The sequence below is a fragment of the Eubalaena glacialis genome, chromosome X (genome assembly GCF_028564815.1).
Source record: "Eubalaena glacialis isolate mEubGla1 chromosome X, mEubGla1.1.hap2.+ XY, whole genome shotgun sequence".
Taxonomy (NCBI): domain Eukaryota; kingdom Metazoa; phylum Chordata; class Mammalia; order Artiodactyla; family Balaenidae; genus Eubalaena; species Eubalaena glacialis.
Genome location: NC_083736.1, coordinates 66,860,607 through 66,882,557, shown reverse-complemented (window position 1 = coordinate 66,882,557; position 21,951 = coordinate 66,860,607). Strand labels below are relative to the sequence as shown.

The 21,951-nt window shown below is 40.3% G+C and overlaps 1 protein-coding gene across 1 annotated transcript in view; it reads left to right on the top strand.

The window, feature by feature from the left end:
* Window positions 1-17,051, top strand: part of LOC133081812 (doublesex- and mab-3-related transcription factor C2-like) — a 47,781-nt gene extending 30,730 nt beyond the window's left edge. The window contains exon 4 of the mRNA XM_061178162.1: window positions 16,992-17,051. Within this exon, the coding sequence (XP_061034145.1) occupies window positions 16,992-17,051 (60 nt within the window). The remainder of the gene's footprint in view (window positions 1-16,991) is intronic.
* Window positions 17,052-21,951: the final 4,900 nt, after the last annotated feature.

Below are 21,951 nucleotides of genomic sequence, written 5' to 3'. Positions count from 1 at the left end.
GAAGAAAACTACAGGCCAATATCACTGATGAACATAGTTGCAAAAATCCTCAACAAAATACTAGTAAACAGAATCCAACAGCACATTAAAAGGATCATACACTATGACCAAGTGGGGTTTATCCCAGGAATGCAAGGATACTTCAATATGCGCAAATCAGTCAACGTGATGCACCATATTAACAAATTGAAGGAGAAAAACCAGATGATCATCTCAATCGATGCAGAAAAAGCTTTTGACAAAATTCAACACTCATTTATGATAAAAACTCTCCAGAAAGTGGGCATAGAGGGAACCTACCTCAACATAATAAAGGCCATATATGACAAACCCACAGCAAACATCATTCTCAATGGTGAAAAACTGAAAGCATTTCCTCTAAGATCAGGAACGAGACAAGGATGTCCACTCTCACCAATATTATTCAACATAGTTCTGGAAGTCCTAGCCACGGCAATCAGAGAAGAAAAAGAAACAAAAGGAATACAAATTGGAAAAGAAGAAGTAAAACTGTCACTGTTTGCAGATGACATGATACTATACATAGAGAATCCTAAAACTGCCACCAGAAAACTGCTAGAGCTAATTAATGAATATGGTAAAGTTGCAGGATACAAAATTAATGCACAGAAATCTCTTGCATTCCTATACACTAATGATGAAAAATCTGAAAGAGAAATTATGGAAACACTCCCATTTACCATTGCAACAAAAAGAATAAAATACCTAGGAATAAACCTACCTAGGGAGACAAAAGACCTGTATGCAGAAAACTATAAGACACTGATGAAAGAAATTAAAGATGATACCAACAGATGGAGAGATATACCATGTTCTTGGATTGGAAGAATCAACATTGTGAAAATGACTATACTACCCAAAGCAATCTACAGATTCAATGCAATCCCTATCAAATGACCAATGGCATTTTTTACGGAGCTAGAACAAATCATCTTAAAATTTGTATGGAGACACAAAAGACCCCGAATAGCCAAAGCAGTCTTGAGGGAAAAAAACGGAGCTGGAGGAATCAGACTCTCTGACTTCAGACTATACTACAAAGCTACAGTAATCAAGACAATATGGTACTGGCACAAAAACAGAAACATAGATCAATGGAACAAGATAGAAAGCCCAGAGATAAACCCACGCACCTATGGTCAAGTAATCTATGACAAAGGAGGCAAAGATATACAATGGAGAAAAGACAGTCTCTTCAATAAGTGGTGCTGGGAAAACTGGACAGCTACATGTAAAAGAATGAAATTAGAATACTCCCTAACACCATACACAAAAATAAACTCAAAATGGATTAGAGACCTAAATGTAAGACTGGACACTATAAAACTCTTAGAGGAAAACATAGGAAGAACACTCTTTGACCTAAATCACAGCAAGATCTTTTTTGATCCACCTCCTAGAGTAATGGAAATAAAAACAAAAATAAACAAATGGGACCTAATGAAACTTAAAAGCTTTTGCACAGCAAAGGAAACCATAAACAAGACGAAAAGACAACCCTCAGAATGGGAGAAAATATTTGCAAACGAATCAACGGACAAAGGATTAATCTCCAAAATATATAAACAGCTCATTCAGCTCAATATTAAAGAAACAAACACCCCAATCCAAAAATGGGCAGAAGACCTAAATAGACATTTCTCCAAAGAAGACATACAGACGGCCACGAAGCACATGAAAAGATGCTCAACATCACTAATTATTAGAGAAATGCAAATCAAAACTACAATGAGGTATCACCTCACACCAGTTAGAATGGGCATCATCAGAAAATCTACAAACAACAAATGCTGGAGAGGGTGTGGAGAAAAGGGAACCCTCTTGCACTGTTGGTGGGAATGTAAATTGATACAGCCACTATGGAGAACAATATGGAGGTTCCTTAAAAAACTAAAAATAGAATTACCATATGACCCAGCAATCCCACTACTGGGCATATACCCAGAGAAAACCGCAATTCAAAAAGACACATGCACCCGAATGTTCGTTGCAGCACTATTTACCATAGCCAGGTCATGGAAGCAACCTAAATGCCCATCAACAGACGAATGGATAAAGAAGTTGTGGTACATATATACAATGGAATATTACTCAGCCATAAAAAGGAATGAAATTGAGTCATTTGTTGAGACGTGGATGGATCTAGAGACTGTCATACAGAGTGAAGTAAGTCAGAAAGAGAAAAACAAATATCGTATATTAACGCATGTATGTGGAACCTAGAAAAATGGTACAGATGAGCCGGTTTGCAGGGCAGAAGTTGAGACACAGATGTAGAGAACAGACATATGGACACCAAGGGGGGAAAACAGCGGTGGGGTGGGGATGGTGGTGTGCTGAATTGGGCGATTGGGATTGACATGTATACACTGATGTGTATAAAATTGATGACTAATAAGAACCTGCAGTATAAAAAAACAAACAAAACAACTAATACTAAACTTTCATTGGGTTATTTGTATGGAAATACGTTAATATAAATGTTTCAGACATTACATGAAATTTCTAAAAATCTTATATGTTCTGGTATAATGTTATAAGTCATAATCCTAGTTATTACTTTAAAATGTATATCTCAGAAATAACTAATTTTCTTGTCAACTGCATTATTATGAACTTTCATCAAATCTTTAACCATGGTCATTTTTAAGTCTTTTGTCATTTACAGACAGTTCTGGGTGTACTCTGATCCTTTTGTAAATATGTTCCTATAAAAGGGTTTCATCTTCAGGAAATTCATGGAAAAGACTCTGACAAGTACAGGTTTCTGGTACCTGACTGTACTGCTGAACTGAATGAATAAGCATTTTCAGAACTCTAATGAAAAACTGATGAGCTCATAAAAGTGCTAACAAAAGATCAAGATGGAAAAAAAAATTAATTGCATGGGACTGAGTGAACTGATGAGGATGAGTATAATTTTTGTGACTTTCTGTTTGAATTTAAAAAAAGAAAAAATCCCACAAGGACTCAGAGGCAAAGAATATACAAATCAATTTTCACTGCAAAGTAAAGGAGCTGTTACAGTGGAGGATTACTGGACTGAATGTCAATATTATGACAGTATGAGTGTGTTTCATGTTTGGTAATTGCAATCATTGTTGCTTTTGTTGTGGTCATCCATGTACAATGCTTGGTGTCAGTCTATTTATCTCTTGAAAAAATAAAATACAGTGTGTGTGGGAAAAAAAAAAATCTTCCAACAAACAAAAACTCAGGACCAGATGGCTTCACAGGTGAATTCTATCAAACATTTAGAGACGAGCTAACACCTCTCCGTCTCAAACTCTTCCATAATATAGCAGAGGGAGGAACGCTCCCAAACTCATTCTACGAGGCCACCATCACTCTGATACCAAAACCAGACAAAGATGTCACAAAGAAGAAAACTACAGGCCAATATCACTGATGAACATAGTTGCAAAAATCCTCAACAAAATACTAGTAAACAGAATCCAACAGCACATTAAAAGGATCATACACTATGACCAAGTGGGCTTTATCCCAGGAATGCAAGGATACTTCAATATGCGCAAATCAGTCAACGTGATGCACCATATTAACAAATTGAAGGAGAAAAACCATATGATCATCTCAATCGATGCAGAGAAAGCTTTTGACAAAATTCAACACCTATTTATTATAAAAATCCTCCAGAAAGTAGGCATAGAGGGAACTTTCCTCAACATAATAAAGGCCATATATGACAAACCCACAGCCAACATCGTCCTCAATGGTGAAAAACTGAAACCATTTCCACTAAGATCAGGAACAAGACAAGGTTGCCCACTCTCACCACTATTATTCAACATAGTTGTGGAAGTTTTAGCCTCAGCAATCAGAGAAGAAAAAGAAATAAAAGGAATCCAAATCGGAAAAGAAGAAGTAAAGCTGTCACTGTTTGCCGATGACATGATACTATACATAGAGACTCCTAAAGATGCTACCAGAAAACTACGAGAGCTAGTCAATGAATTTGGTAAAGTAGCAGGATACAAAATTAACGCACAGAAATCTCTTGCATTCCTATACACTAATGATGAAAAATCTGAAAGTGAAATTAAGGAAACACTCCGATTTACCATTGCAACAAAAAGAATAAAATATCTAGGAATAAACCTAACTAAGGAGACAAAAGACCTGTATGCAGAAAATTATAGGGCATGGATGAAAGAAATTAAAGATGATACAAATAGACGGAGAGATATACCATGTTCTTGGATCGGAAGAATCAACATTGTGAAAATAACTCTACTATCCCAAGCAATCTACAGATTCAATGCAATCCCTATCAAGCTACCACTGGCATTTTTCACAGAACTAGAACAAAAAATTTCACAATTTGTATGGAAACACAAAAGACCCCGAATAGCCAAAGCAATCTTGAGAAAGAAAAACGGAGCTGGAGAAATCAGGCTCCCTGACTTCAGACTATACTCCAAAGCTACAGTAATCAAGAGAGTATGGTACTGGCATGAAAACAAAAATATAGATCAATGGAACAGGATAGAAAGCCCAAAGATAAACCCATGCACATATGGTCACCTTATCTTTGAGAAAGGAGGCAAGAATGTACAGTGGAGAAAAGACCGCCTCTTCAATAAGTGCTGCTGGGAAAACTGGACAGCTACATGTAAAAGAAAGAGATTAGAACACTCCCTAACACCATACACAAAAATAAACTCAAAATGGATTAAAGACCTAAATGTAAGGCCAGACACTATCAAACTCTTAGAGGAAAACATAGGCAGAACACTCTATGACATAAATCACAGCAAGATCCTTTTTGACCCACCTCCTAGAGAAATGGAAATAGAAACAAAACTAAGCAAATGGGACCTAATGAAACTTAAAAGCCTTTGCATAGCAAAGGCACCATAAAAAAGATGAAAAGACAACCCTCAGAATGGGAGAAAATATTTGCAAATGAAGCAACTGACAAAGCATTAGTCTCCAAAACATACACGCAACTCATGCAGCTCAATATCAAAAACACAAAAAACCAGTCCAAAAATGGGCAGAAGATCTAAATAGACATTTATCCAAAGAAGATATACAGATTGCCAACAAACACATGAAAGAATGCTCAACATCATTAATCATTAGAGAAATGCAAATCAAAACTACAATGAGATATCGTCTCACACCAGTCAGAATGGCCATCATCAAAAAGTCTACAAACAATAAATGCTGGAGAGGGTGTGGAGAAAAGGGAACCCTCTTGCACTGTTGGTCTGAATGTAAATTGTTACAGCCACTATGGAGAACAGTATGGAGGTTCCTTAAAAGACTAAAAATAGAACTACCATACGACCCAGCAATCCCACTACTGGGCATATACCCTGAGAAAACCATAATTCAAAAAGAGTCATGGACCAAAATGTTCATTGCAGCTCTATTTACAATAGCCAGGACATGGAAGCAACCTAAGTGTCCAGCAACAGATGAATGGATAAAGAAGATGTGGCACATATATACAATGGAATATTACTCAGCCATAAAAAGGAATGAAACTGAGTTATTTGTAGTGAGGTAGATGGACCTAGAGACTGTCATACAGAGTGAAGTAAGTAAGAAAGAGAAAAACAAATACCGTAGGCTAACAGATATATATGGAATCTAAAAAAAAAAAAAAGAAAGAAAAAAAGAAAAAAAATGGTCAAAAGAACCTAGGGGCAAGACGGGAATAAAGATGCAGACCTACTAGAGAGTGGACTTGAGGATACAGGGAGGGGGAAGGGTAAGCTGGGACAAAGTGAGACAGTGGCATGGACATATATACACTACCAAACGAAAAATGGATAGCTGGTGGGAAGCAGCCACATAGCACAGGGAGATCAGCTCGGTGCTTTGTGACCACCTAGAGGGCTGGGATAGGGAGGGTTGGAGGGAGGGAGATGCAAGAGGGAAGAGATATGGGGACATATGTATATGTATAACTGATTCACTTTGTTATAAAGCAGAAACTAACACACCCTTGTAAAGCAATTATACTCCAATAAAGATGTTTTTAAAAATTAAATATAACTTTGAGTTTAATACATCTATCTTTGATTAAAAATTATAATCGCAAGAAACAAGCAGTTCTCTCTGAGAATCCATTTGAAAATACACAGAACAAACAAACATGTGGCTTGAAAAATTAGAAAATAACATTCAGAACATTCCCAGATAAATCAGGAATAATTAAACGAACTTCATCATAGGTAAACCCAAATTTTGTGTTGGAATGATAGTTTCATGGGGAAAGGTTTCAGTCCCTAATTTTGGATGTTTTTCCAAATTTCTAAGGTATATCTGCTTTGTTGAGTTAATATTCAGAAATATACACTTCATCTTCAAAATAAAAATGATTATGCCTGTAAAAGCTGCTAACGTGACAATCAGGAAGTCCAGTAAATGTGGCAGACTGGTCATTTGGTAAACTCACTAATTTTAGGAGAGACACAAATTTTGTGGTCACCCAGCATCACAAAACTTAACAGGGAAAATTCTGAACAAAGGGGCTCTCTCTGTCTCTCCGAGCCACTGTTCATCTGTGAAAATGCATGGAGGGAGGAGCTCACTGTTGGCCAAATGAGACAAATGGATTCTGAACCTGTTACTGTGGGTCACTCTTGTAGATTTTGTGTGTTTATAGCATTTCGGAGGTTGATCAATAGTAATGAGAGCTAATATTTGGGGGTAGGCATTAGCTCTTTGCTATTTAGTGTAGATATCACACTAAATGCTTTGCAAACATTGTCCCATTTAATCCCTACAACCCCCCTATTATTATCCTCAGTTTGGCCAATTGGGAATCTTAGGCTGAGAGAGACTAAGTACTTTGCCCAAAGTCACACAGCTAAGAAGTGGTAGAGCCAAGTTTCAAATTAAAAATTGCCTCTCTTAAATATTATAGTGTCATTTGGGGGCTCCTGGCAACTTTCCAGACATATTTATCGAAGGCACCAGAATATCTTGAGAAGTCAAGCCCTGAACAAACTGGCTGTGACTAAATTAGCAGGCATCTCCTGCAGTTCAAAGGGCTTTACAGGCACACATACTGCATGTAAACTCGGGTTTTAGGCTGCCATTGAGGATCTTTGATCAATAACCAAGTGATATTTGTTGGATATGCAGAGATTGATTCAAAAGGAGAAGGATGGAGCTATATTTCCACACCATAGTGTGAAGAGTGGTCTCTTGGGTCCCTCCTACTTTTTACCCTAAATTCTATCAGTAACCAAAAGGGTTGTGGGCTGCATAAATATAAAAACAAACCATTTCAGTGGAAAATACTAACTTGGTGTTATGGAATTATGAAAACCAAGATTGGTTGTTCAAATGAATCTCTGTCTCTAACTCTTCATATGGGAGAGAGCTGCAGCTCCACCCCCGCCCCCCCCCCCATCTGCACTCTTACTTCCTTGAAGCTCTCAGCTTCCTGAAGTGACTAGAGGTGAAATTAGTTGTGACCTGGAGGTATTAGTCAGGCTAGCTGCCAAATATCCAGGTGAAAACCTGGTTATATTTAAGCCATGGTGGCCAAAAATACTCCCCATTAAACCGAGTTAGGAGATAATTTGGTGACCAGACACAGGCTTGGCAATCATTATGCTTCAAAGGTTCCACTTAAAGTGAATCTATTTGAGAGTGACAACTTTGAGAGCAAAGATGGTGTCTTATACACCTTTGCTTAGTGCTCCTGTTGTGGTCCCTTTCACATGCTTGGTGACCCAAAAAGTTATTCCTCGGGAGACATGTAAGTACAAGCACAGTTTACTGCCCAGGAACAAGCACCCTGATAGACAAGCACAGTGAAAGATTGTACAGGAAGTCAGCCAAAATGGCAGAAGAAGGACCTCTGAAAATTCTCTCCTCCCTTAAAGCAATGAGAAAACTGGCAAAAATGTTCAGAATCAATGTTTTCAGAACTCTAGAAATTCACCAAAAGTATGCAACAACCACAGATATGTTTATTCTAGAAAAACAGCTGAATCTCAGTAGGAAGAGTGAGTTAGGTGGCATTTCAACTAATCCTGTTCTCATGCCCCTCTATCCAACTCTGTGGTAGCTTTGAACACTAACGGCCTGCAATCACGGTGAAAACCGGCCGCCTGGCAGCCACCAGAGGGAGCAGAAATGGCATGGGCCTCCTGCAAAGCCTCATTCCCAGAGAACTGTCATTATTTGACCTGTCTGGTCGTTCCCTGGAAGACCCCACTTGGGTGGCTGTCTCTGACTCAGAGCTTACCCAGTTTGAAATTCCTTTTCCCTGAGGGCATTTGTCAAAAACATTTAGAGTCACAAACAGAACCCAAAAAATACATTAAAGCAATCATACACCATGATCAAGTGAGATTTATCCCAGGTGGGCAAGGATTTTTCAATATCCACAAATCAATCCATGTGATACACCACATTAACAAACTGAAGAATATAAACCACACGGTCATCTCAAAAGGTGCAGAAAAAGCTTCTGATAAAATTCAACACCCATTTATGATCAAAATTCTCCAGAAAGTGGGCATAGAGAGAACATACCTCAACATAATAAAGGCCATTTATGACAGACCCACAGCTAACATCATACTCAATGGTGAAAAGCTGAAAGCATTCCCTCTAAGATCAGGGACAAGACAAGGCTGCCCACTCTCACCACTTTTATCTGACATAGTTTTAGAAGTCCTAGCCACAGCAATCATAAAAGAAAAAAAGAAATAAAAGAAATTCAAATTGGAAAGGAAGAAATAAAACTGCCAATGTCTGCAGATGACTTGATACTATACATAGAAAACCCTAAAGACACCACCACAAAACTTCTAGAGCTTCTCAATGAATTTGGTAAAGTTGTAGGATACAATTAACATACAGAAATCTGTTGCATTTCTGTATACTAACAATGAAGTATCAGAAAGAGAAATTAAGGAAACAATCCCATTCACCATCGCAACAAGAAGAATAAAATACCTCGGAATAAGCCTAACTAAGGCGGCAAAAGACCTGTACTCCAAAAACGATAAGACGCTGATGAAAGAAATTGAAGACAACACAAACAGATGGAAAGGTACACCGTGTTCTTGGACTGGAAGAATCAATATTGTTAAATTGACCATACTACCCGAGGGAGTCTACAGATTCAACACAATCCCTATCAAAATACCAATGGCATTTCTCACAGAACTAGGACAAAAAAATTTTAAATTTGTAAGAAAACACAAAAGACCCCGAATAGTCAAAACAATCTTGAGGGGGGAAAAGAAAAAAAAAACATTTAGAGGCAATTAATTATCATTGCAGCTGCCTCAGGCAGTGGGCCACACTTGGGACAAACAATAGGCGAACCAAAATCTTATAAGGGAAACCTAGGTAATGAGATGTCCATAGGGACTTTGAAAAGCTATGACATATCCCTAGGAAACTTGGAGGCCTGGTACCTTCCCAGGATGATGGCAAGCTCTGGAAAGACCCAAAAACGAGGAGAAATGAAGGCTAAAGCAGAACTGACAAATAGCAGGCAGAGTTTTGAAGGCATGCACACAGACCTCCTTGGCAAAGACTGGGAAATTTAGCAGTTACAGGCATTTGAAGACATTTCTGTGCAATCATTAGGTAACCACCAAGCTAACCAAGCGGTGAATTTGGTAACCACACACAACAGAGGATACAGAAGTCCAGAAAAGCCACTAAAAAATCAAATGACAGCAAGAATACCCACAACAAACAGCAACAACAAAACCTGGAAAGGAGGCAGTATCTGAATTCCAGAGTTGCCACATTCTATCACTGAAAATGTCCAGCTTTCCACCAAAACGTATCAGACATGCAAAGAAGCAGGAAAGTGTGGGAGATACACATGGATGTCCAGACATTGGACTTACTAGAAAGAGACTTTAAATCAGCTATTGTAAACATGTTCAAACATCTAATGGAAGCCATGTCTTATGAATTAAAGGTAAGCATGAGAACGATGGCTCATGAAATAGAGAATATCATCAAAGAGATAGAAATCGTTTTAAAAATACCAACTAGAAATTCCGGAGCTCAAAAATATATTAACTGCAATGAAAAATTCACTAAAGAATCTCTACAGAAATTAGAACTGGTATGATAAAACAAAATCATCAAGCATGAAATTTAGAGGCAATTGAGATTGTGCACTCTGAGGAAAAGAAAGAAAAAAAATGAAGAAAAATGAACAGAGCCTCAGGGGCCTTGTAGGGCATGATTAAGCACACCATCTTATGCATAATGAGAGTCCCTGGAGGAGAGAAGAGGAGAAAAAGGGGAAGAAAGAATATGGGGAAAACATGGCCCCAAACTCCCCAAATTTGATTAAAATTATTAATCTAGTCGAACAAAAAGCTCTGAAACGCCACGGAGGATAAACTCAAGGAGATCTGTACCTAGAACCAGCTTATTCAAGCTGATGACAGTCAAGGACAATGAAAGAATGTTGAAAGCAAGGAGACAAGCAGCTCATCACATACAAGGGATTAACAGCTGACTTCTCATCAGAAACTTTGGGGAACAGAAGATAGCGGGAAGTCACCTTCAAAGTGCTGAAAGAAAAAATCCCATCAAGCAAGAATATTCTATCCAACAAAACTCTCTCTTCAAAAACGAAGGGAAGATAAAGCCATTCTCAGACAAAGAAAAGCTGAGTGAATATATTGCTAGCAGACCTGCCCTACAAGAACTACTAAGTGGAAATCCCCAAAAGGCACTAGAGAGTGACTTGAATCCACCTGAAGAAACGAAGAGCATCACTAAACGTAACTAAGTGGGCATTTATAAAAGGCAGCATCAGTGTATTGTTGTTTGTAACTCTTTTCTACCTTTGTCTGGTTTAGAAGAGAAGTGCATAAAGCAATGATTATACAACAATCTGGATGGGCTTAAAGTTAAGGTATAAAGATGCAATTTGGGGGAAAATAATAGTACAAAGGAGCTGGTGGGTCCAGAGGTATACAGGACCAAAGTTTTTGTATAATATTAAAATTAAGTTGGTATTATTCTGAGTTAGATTCTTTCAAGTTAAGACCTTAATTGTCAACTATGAGCTCACCACTAAGAAAATAATTCAAAAACAATAAGAGGATGAAAATGGTATGTCAGAAAATATCTATTTAACACAAAATGGCACCTCAATGGTAAGAGAGAGGAACATAAAGACACGAGGGAAAAAAACGAAAATGGTTGACATAAATCCCACCTTAACAGTAATCACATTAAGTGTAACTAGAATGAACACTAAAAGGTAAAGCAGATATTGGCAGAATGTCATACAGATAGAAAGCAGAATGGTCGTTGCCAGGGGCCGAGGGGAGAGGGGAGGAATGGAGAGTTAGTGTTAAATGGGAACAGAGCTTCATTTAGGGAAAATGAAGATGTTCTGGAGATGAATATGGTGATCGTTACACAACAGTGTGAATATACTTAATGACACAGAACTCTATGCCTAAAAATGGTTAAATGTTAAATTTTATGTTATGTTTTATTTTATTTTTTTCCTTATAAAAAGGAAAACATGGAGAGACATCCCCTGCCCATTGACTGGGAAACTTAATATTGTTAATATGGCAATACACCCCAAACTGATCTACAGATTCAACGCAATCTCCAACAAAATCTCAGCTGACTTCTTTGAAGACATAAATAAGCTGATCTCAAAATTCACACGTAAATTGAAGCGTCCAAGAATAGCCAAAGCAATCTTGAAAAAGAATATTAAGTTGGACTGCTCACACTTTCCAATTTCAAATCTTGCTACAAAGCTCCAGCGATCAAGAGAGTGTGGGTTTGGCATAACGGTAGTTATATAGAGTAATGGAATGGAATTGAAAACCCATCAATTAACTTTCACATTTATAGTCAACTGATTTTTCAAACAGGATGGCAAGATAATTCTATGGGTTAAGGAAGGGTGTTTTCAACAAATGATGCTGGGACAACTGGATATCCACATGCAAAATAATGAAATTGGACCCGATCCTTATTTCACTCCATATACAAAAATTAATTCAAAATGGATTATAGACCTAAATATAAACGCTAAAAATATAGAACTCTTAGAAGAAAGCATAGCAGTAAATCTTCCTGACATTGGATTAGGGAATGGCCTCTTAGATATAATACCAAAAGCCCAAGGAACAAAAGGAAAACTGATTTATTGGACTTGGTCAAATCTTAAACTTTATTTGATGCAAATCATACCATCAAAAATGTTGAAAGAGCACCTACAGAATGGGAGAAAGTGTTGGAAAATCATGTAACTTATAAGGGACTTATATCCGGATGCTATAAGTTAGTTTTAAAAACCAATAATAAGATCATCTACACCATTTTTCTAGATTCCACGTGTATGGGTTAATATGCAATATTTGTTTTTCTCTTTCTGACTTACTTCACTCTGTATGACACTCTCTGGGTCCATCCACGTGTCTACAAATGACCCAATTTCGTTCCTTTTAATGGCTGAGTAATATTCCACTGTATATATGTACCACATCTTCTTTACCCATTCATCTGTCGATGGACATTTAGGTTGCTTCCAGGTCCTGGCTATTGTAAATAATGCCGCAGTGAACATTGGGGTGCATGTGTCCTTTTGAATTATGGTTTTCTCAGGGTATATGCCCAGTAGTGGGATTGCTGGGTTATAGGATAGTTCTATTTTTAGTTTTTTAAGGAACCTCCATACTGTTTTCCATAGTGGCTGTATCAGTTTACATTCCCACCAACAGGGCAAATGGGTTCCCTTTTCTCCACACCTTCTCCAGCATTTATTGTGTTTGTAGACTTTTTTGATGATGGTCATTCTGACCACTGTGAGGTGATACCTCATTGTAGTTTTGATTTGCATTTCCCTAATAATTAGTGATGTTGAGCATCTTTTCATGTGTCTCTTGGCCATCTGTAGTCTTCTTTGGAGAAATGTCTATTTAGGTCTTCTGCCCATTTTTGGTTTGGGTTGTTTGTTTTTTTGATATTGAGCTACATGAGCTGCTTGTATATTTTGGAGATAAATCCTTTGTCAGTTGCTTCATTTGCAAATATTTTCTCCCATTCTGAGGGTTGTCTTTTCATCTTGTTTATGGTTCCCTTTGCTGTGCAAAAGCTTTTAAGTTCCATTAGGTCCCATTTGTTTATTTTTATTTTTATTTCCAGCACTCTAGGAGGTGGGTCAAAAAAGATCTTGCTGTGATTTATGGCAAAGAGTGTTCTGCCTATGTTTTCCTCTAAGAGTCTAATAGTGTCTGGCCTTACATTTAGGTCTTTAATCCATTTTGAGTTTATTTTTGTGTATGGTGTTAGGGAGTGTTCTAATTTCATTGTTTTACATGTAGCTGTCCAGTTTTCCCAGCACCACTTATTGAAGAAGCTGTCTTTTCTCCATTGTATATTCTTGCCTCCTTTGTCATAGATTAGGTGACCATAGGTGGGTGGGTTTATCTCTGGGCTTTAAATGTATGAATACCAAGGGGGAAAGTGGGGGTGGGAGGAATTGGGAGATTGGGATTGACACATATACACTACTGATGTTATGTATAAAACAGACAACGAATGGGAACATACTGTATAACACAGGGGACGGTACTTAATGCACTGTGGTCACCTGAATGGGAAGGAAATCCCCAAAAGAGGGGATATATGTATATGTATAGCTGATTCATTTTGCTGTACAGGAGAAACTAACACAACATTGTAAAGCAACTATACTCTAATAAAAATTAACTTAAGAAAACAATAATAAAATATATAACCTTATTGAGAAATGGGCAAAAGATGTGTTTCTTCCCAAAAGATATAGAAATGGCCAATAAGATCATGAAAATTGGCTCAATACACGTTAAAATTCCTTAGGGGAATTCAAATAAAAACCACAACGAGATACAAATTCACACCCATCTAGATGGCTATTATTTTGTAAGGGGCGGGGGAGAAGGGAGAGAGGGAGTATGGGAGGAAGGAAGAAAGAAAAACAGAAAACAAAATTGTTGACAAAATGTGGAAAATGGGAACCCTTGGGCATTACTGGTAGGGCTGTAGCTGCTGTGGAAGACTATATGGTGGTTCCCCAGAAAATTAGGTTTGGGATTACCATATGATTCAGCAATTACACTTCTAGGAATTGCAAAAAGGGGTTCAATCAGATAAGGTGAAAAAACCCAGGTGTCCATCAGCAATGAAAGGATAAACAAAATGTGGTATATATACACAAGGCAATATTACTGAGGCTTAAAAAGAAATGAAATTCTGATATATGCCGCAACATGGATGGACGTTGAAGACGTTGTGTTGGATGAAATAAACCAGGTACAAAATGACAATTATCTTATGACTTCACTTATATGAGGTACGTAGAGTAGTCAGATTCATAGAGATAGAAAGTAGAATGGTGATTGCCAGGGTCTGGTGGGAGAGAGGCATGGAGAATTATTGTTTAATAGGTACAGGGTTTCAGGTTGGGGTGATGAAAAAGTTCTGGATGTGGATGGTGGGGATGATTACACATCCATGTGAATGTACTTAATGTCATTGCATTTTATACTTAGCATGGTTAAAATGGTAAATTTTATGTATGTTATGTATATTTTACCACAATAAAAATATAGAAAGAAAGAAAGACTCAGTCTCACGGAAAATTACTTTGCCCTGCTAGGAAATTTCTTATGTATCAAAGGCAAAATTTTCATTAGGAATATAGGTAGGGATTTACCAATGATAGTGTATGCATTTATAATCTTTAAAATTGAATTTGTATTTCAAAATTTTCCCATAAAGAAAACTTCAGTTCTACATGGCTACACTGATGAACAAGATCACACATTTTAAAGAAAAAATAGTGACAGTCCGACAGAACTTTTCCAGAAAATACAGGAGGAACTCTTGCCTATACATTTTATGAGGGCAGCATTACTTTCACACAAAAAATAGAAAGAGACACTACAAGGGGCAAAAAGCACCACAGACCAATATCTTTGATGAATATACATGTAAAACTACCTAATAAAATTTTAGAAATATGAATCCAGTGATATATAAGAAGTATAATCCATGACCAAGCAGATTTATCCTAGGAATGCAAGGTCATTTTAACATTAAAAAGTGCATCGATGTATTTTTTGTCATATTAAGGGAATGAAAGAAAAAAATGATTATCACAATATATGACAGAAAAGCCATTTGATAATATAAAACATCCACTCATGATTAAAACAAACAAACAAAAAAAGCTGATAACTTAAGAACAGAAGGGAACATACCTAAAAAGACAAAGTGCTTCTACCAAAAACCTGCTGTTGGCATCATACTTAATGGTGAAAGACTGAATGCTTCTCCCATAAGATTAGGAATATGGCAGAATGTCCACTCGCACCATGTCTATTCAATATTATACTTGCGGCCCTGGTTGATGAGTTAAGGCAAGAAAAAGAAATACAAGGCATACGGATAGAAAAGGAAGAAGTAAAAAATGATCTTCATTTTCAAAAGGCATGATAATCTACATAGAAAATATTTAGTAGTCTACAAAAAACAAAAATCATCTCCCAGATCAGATAAGCAATTTAACAAGGTCACAGGACAGAAATTCAATATTAAAAAAGTCCTTTCTATTTCAATATAGTAGGAACAGATAATTGGAGATGAAGAAAAAAATTTTAATGTCACTAACAATAGCACTAAAATGAATGAAATACCTACTGAGAAGTTTAATGTAATATGTGCAAGACTTGTATGCAGATAACTATAAAATATTGCTGAGAGAAATTAAGGAAGACCCAAATAAATGGAGATATACTATGTTCATGGGTCAGAAGACTCCAAAAGGTTTAAGATGTCAAGTCTCTAATAATTCATCTATAGATTTGCCATAATCATAATTAAAATGAAAAGCTATTTCTAGAACTTATATGGAAATGCAAAGGACATACAATGGCCAAAGCCATTTGGATAAGAACAAAGATGGAGGACTTACACTACCAAATTCCCTGACTTAATGTAAAGGTATAGTAGTCATGACAGTGTGGTATTACCATAAAAATAGACGTATGGATCAATGGATAAAATAGAAAGCCTAGAAATAGGTGTACACAAAAATATGGTCAGTTGATTTGTGACGAAGGTGCTAAGATAATTAAATTAACGGATAATTAACTAATAGAGCTGGAGAAAGTGGATCTCCATATGGAAACCGCAAACAAACGTGAATACCTCACACTATATGCAAAAATAAAAACCCTCAAAATAAATAATAGAGCTACCTACAATAGAAAACCTGCAAGAAAATATGGGAGAAAACTTCCGTGTTGTGAGGTTAGGCAAAGATATCTTAGGTAGAACATTCATTCAAAAACTATGAATCATAAAGGAAAAACAATCAATGGACCGTTAACAAAGTTAAAACAAAACCCGAAAACTTTTGCTTCTCAAAGTCCAGGGTTCAGTATCTCTGTGTGGCACCACTTTTTACTCCTATACTGGAACCTCATGACTGACCTTGACTTCTACTTAACCCCTAGAAGAGAAACCTGGGTCTACTTCTTTTCAGTTGCAAAAAACGTACTTTATTGTCTTGAGCATCTGCTTGCAAAGCTCCCCCCTTTCTCTATTTCCTGGCCAACTTCTTTCCTCACTCATTTCAGGCATGTCTTCTCTGGGAAATCTCCAAGACTCTATTCCAACACTCGAGGCGGAGTGGCTGTCCCTCCTCCATCCTCCCATAGCCGTACAAACTTCCTTCTATCTCTCTCTATTGTAACCATCCTTTTTTTTTTTTGGCTTCTTTCCCACGGAATGACTTGAAGCAGCAATAAAACCTCATCTGTTTTTATAACCTCAGGCCATGGCCCGTGATAGACTCCTGGAGAGACAATCAATCCTGTATCCTCACATGTATATAAGAGATGCCTCCCTAAGCAACATTATTATTTCAAAAACCAAGTAAAGACCCTTAGGCCACCTACTTCCACTCTTCCTTCCAGGTACTGTTTGCAGAGAGCTCCCTTGAAGTCAGTGGAGCAGAGTCTCATAGTTCTGGGTGATAAACAGGGGGCAAAACTAAGCAGCTTCTCTTGAAACCCAAGCGTCAAAGATGGAATCTCATATAACAGGACTAGGTAACAAGGAGCTCTCACCTCAGTTGTTTTGATTTCAACTTAGCCCAGCCCAGGTCCTTCCCCTCTGTCCCTCACATTTTTCAAGCCCTCCAGTCCCCAAACCACCTGTCTACTACCCATCAGATGCTGACTGTCTCACAGTCAGCATCTCATATAACCCCCTGAGAGGTAAACCTCTGCTGTTGATTTGGACGGTGGATACCATCACCCAGCTCACCCTCCTTGCTTTGATAACCCATTTAGACCCATACACCTCCCCAGGGCTTTAAGGTACACAATCCTATGAATCTAAATGTGGAGAGGGTCCACACGAACACCCCTGTCTATGGCATCCCCACCAAAAGACAACTCACCATCTGCCTGAACACTTCTGCTTTATTTGTTCAGCAATCAGAAACCTGGCTTAAGCCTGCTGGGAGGTTCAGGGGAAAGAAGAAAAAGAGAGACAGAGAGAGGGGAAGGGTGGGAGTAAGAGATACAGGAACAGAGGGGATGTCACATACCAGAAATGTATCCACTGCTTGAGCACAGTGCACTCGGTTGCAGGAGGGAGGAAAGACAGGGCGGGGTCAGAGGGGCTGGAGGGGTGTGGAGGGCCAGGCCCTCAGCCTCTTTGCACACAGCAGAGTCAGGAACTTAGCTGGTCTCTTCAGGGAAGTCCTGTCGGTCACTACAAGCACATCACACCCTCCTAGAAGCATGATCTTCATTCCCTTCCTTCCACCTCCTGACCTGGTGAGTCTGCTTTCCCTCTGGTGTCATGGTTTGTCAGCCCCAGGGGCTGGGATGTGCTCTGTAGAGGTCACTGCTATATCCCCAGCACCTGGAACAAGGCCGAGATGTACATACTAACTTGTTGAATACCAGGGAAGGCAGGGACCATTAGGATGAGGCTATTCTTCTCCTTCTCTCCCTCTCCCTCTGAAGAACGGGAAAGGTCAACTTAAAGACACTGAGGAATCTGTTGTTTTGTCTGACACCATGTAGAGCCCATCCAATGGCACAGGATTGCCCAGGGAGCCTGCTGGTCCCCAAGGGTCTTGGAGGAGCCAGTTCCAGAGAGCCCTGGCCTGTTTCACCAAGTCCTTCAGGTGAGAGCTCAGAGCCAGGCTCTGCCTCTCTCACTGCTCACAGCCAAGCCAACGTGCTTCCCCTTCCTGCTCGACCCAGAGAGTCCCCAGGCCAGGCCTGACTTCCCCCCAGCGTTCCCAAGGGTCCAGTTGTCACTCTGCTTTCCTTTGTAGGGTAGGATATCAGACACTCAGAAGCTGAGACCTCAGGACACAGACACAGACCCATGAACGGTGATCAAGCCCCCTGTGCTGCCACCTGTCCCTGCTTTCCCCAGTTTCTCAGTCGCTGGGCCCGAAACAAATGCTGCCACACTCAACTGTTTTCACCTCATCTTTTCAACAGTGTAGCTTTCAACACTGACACCAGCCTCAGGTGAATTGGGGGTTGTCAGTGGTGGGGGCGGGCGTGGCGGAGGGAGGGAGCTAGCATCTCACTTAGCCCTATAAGGCTGTACACCCTCCTTCTTGGGGCAGTGCCGCTGGTTCCTCAGTCATGGTTGCAAGAGACTTCAGCCAATGGAGAGTGAATTTTCCACAGCAGACAGCTCTGACCCTGAGGGGAAAGGACTGCAGGAATGAGAAAGGAATAACATCTCTCTTCTCCTAACACCACACGGAGTCTTCATATCTGAGGACCACTGGGCAGTGGTTGTATAGAAGGGGATGGGGGAGGTACACGTGGAAAAAGAATCTCTGGATCCGAAGAAAAACTCTTAGCCCCGCACACATAGAGGCAGCTCCCAAGCACCCCCACTCCACCACAAGACAGCCCCTCCAACAGGCAACCTGGTCTCTAACTACAGATTATTCATTTTCATAAGATGATTGTTTTTTTCCCCTTTCTAAGGTGACCTTGATATGTATTGCAACATAATATCAGCAGGGGAAGTCTATCCTGGGGGTTGGACCATATTTGTCCCTTTAGCCCAACAACATGTGAAGGCCCTGTTAGATGTTGCAACACCAAAAATCACCAGGCAACAGATAAAGATACAGGATGTGCTCTTCATATCAAAGAGCCTAACTGGCACACACCAAAATATCCTTTTCTCCACGTAGTCCCCTATTCAAGGCCAGGAGTGGAAAAAGTGCTTGGTCAGTGCCTGCTGTGTGAATTACTTGTCCTTTAGCTGTTCAGAGGTCCAGTGTCTTTAAGCACTAATGAATCCCAGGTGGAATAGGGCTCCGGTAGGAAACATTTGCGAGTCCCAAATAGATAGCTGTTTTATAGACCTTTTCCTACATCCCTGGAGGGCAGCGAAGGTGGAACCCACAGGTACAGAATCTTAGTGTGATTGGTTTTCTTTAGGTCTAGGGTCTCAGCAGCTATTCCTGGTGGCCTAGGAACCGCCCATTTCCCCACATGGCTCTGTTCTCCTAGGCTGGGCCCTGTCTCATGGGGACGCCCAGTTCCATATCGCTGTTTCTCCAAAAGAGGCTGGGATCTCACATCCTGGGGCTCTCTCCTGTCCAAAAGATGCGAGTATCTCCAACTCCCAGGTCTGGGGAGCCTGCTGGCCTTTCACTCCTTTGTAGCTGCTGTTACCTCTCACATCAGTCACTAGACACGACTGAGGGTTACAGAGAATATCTGCCCATGCATACATGCATGCGTGTGTGTGTGTGTGTGTGTGTGTGTGTGTGTGTGTTTAGGATGTGAATATTTGTGGAAACAAGAAATTATATGCTGAAATCTGGTAGATAAACATGGAGAGGGGTTCAGCGGCCACACTTGAAATCCAAGCAGCAGAGATGGGATTTTATGTAGCCGGATGTGGTATCAAGGAGTCCTCACTTCTGATCCTCACCCTCAGAACAACCCCACCCTGTCCAGGTTTCTCAAACCTGACCCTAACATTTTTGAAGCCCTCTAGGCCCAGAGCCACCTGCCCACTACTGTCCAGACACCGAATGACACCCACACACAGCACTATACATCATCTCCTGGAAGGAACACCTCTGCTGTCGATTTGACCTCAGGCTGCCGTCACCCCTCTCAGCCCCTCTTGGGGCTTTGATGCACCACATGGCCTTACCTGCATCCCACTTTGTACAGGCCTTTGGATTCTGCAGACTCACAGCAGGAGATAGTTTCCCCTGCCAGTCCCAGATTCATAAGGTATTCCCCATATGCCTCCCCAAGGACACTCCCTGCCAGGGAGAACCATAATCTTTCTGGCTGACCTTGGGCAAGTCCTTCCTCTCTTTTCAGCTTGGCACTTCCGGAAGTGATTGCCTGCGTTTTCAGTAAGTCATGTTCTCCTACCTGTGTGCATCCTTAAGCCTTCTGATCCCTGTCTGTTTGTGGAGCGCTCAGAATCAGCCGGAAATATGCCTCCCCTTCCTGTCAGGCATGATTAGGAATGCATCTCAAGAGGGGCCTCATCACCCCTTGAACAGTCAGGTGAACAGTCAGAGCACACAGGACAGTTGTGTGGAGGAAGTAGACAGACAGTTCAGCAGTAGGGAGAGGTGTGGGTCATCAGTTTTCCATCTTTGTTTCTCAAACATTACTGAGCCCAAGTTCTGAGCTCTCCTCCTTTGCATATGTTTCCCCCCACCCCCAAGTACATCATATCACAATCCCTGAACCCTAGGGATGGCTCAGGTAGGTGAAGAAAGTGGACGGCTCCTCAGGAGAGGGTATGGGTCAGCAGGATCTCCCAGCTCTTATGGTGAACAGGTGACCATTGGAGCCTACGAGTGAGCAAGAGATTAAGCATGGTTTGTTTGGTTTTTTCTTTTTTTTTTTTTTTTCTTCCCGCCCCATCCACACTCATTCTCTCTGGTGCTATGTCCCAGTGAAATCCTGGGCAACCTTTGGAAGGTGGCAACATTTGTCTTCAGCTCTGCCAAACATTACACAGCCTGCTGTGTTACAGGGGCTTCACACGTGTTCAGTTTATTCTCCGGCCTTCCAAAACAAGGGGAGTGGTGTGAACGCCATTCTGAGGTCACATCACCAGCAAGGGACAGAGCCAGGGTTCAGTCCCTGGCTGATCTGAGGCAAGGGCCCTTCCATTACAGCAGTGCAGCCTACACGCCATTGGCCCCAGCTAGGATCCCTGGGTTCTCTGTGTCACAGTTCATCCTCTTAGGGACAGGGATTCTGTACATGCAGTCCTACACCCAACAAAGCTAAAACACTAAGGGGGTCAGGGTTCCTAGGTGACAGGATCACCTGGAGACAGTTGCCACTGCTCAAGGTCCAATCTCATACAACGCCACACCCCACTGGGGAATTATTTATATTAATAGAATGATGGTGGTCATCCAATGGAAAAAGAATGACATCTGCTGTACCCTTCACCTGTTGCTCCTTGAGGCAATTCTACAGACCTCCGGGGCACTCCTGAGCATGGTCTGAAAACCACTCATCTCGTGCAAAAGATGGAGTCTAATGGTGGGCCTTTCAAGCACAGAATAATGTGTGTAGCCCTCAGCTTCCCAAGGCAGGGAGCTCAGTCATTCAGCCTTCCCAATGGAGAGCACACTCTCGAGGACCACAACCACAAAAGGCTGACCCATCCGGATAGATAGTCTTAGGTTGGAGGTGGACCAGGACGGAGGGGCAAAGAGGGGCCAAGAATGATACCCAGGTCTCCAGCTTGAGTGACCTGTGGCCTGGGGTTGCCATTCACCAAGATAGGAATCACAAGTGGAGAAGCAGGATTCAGCGGGAAGCTGAAGACATCAGGTCTGGATGTAGACACTGCTAAAATTCACAGAGCCGATGGGATGGTGGGAAGCTA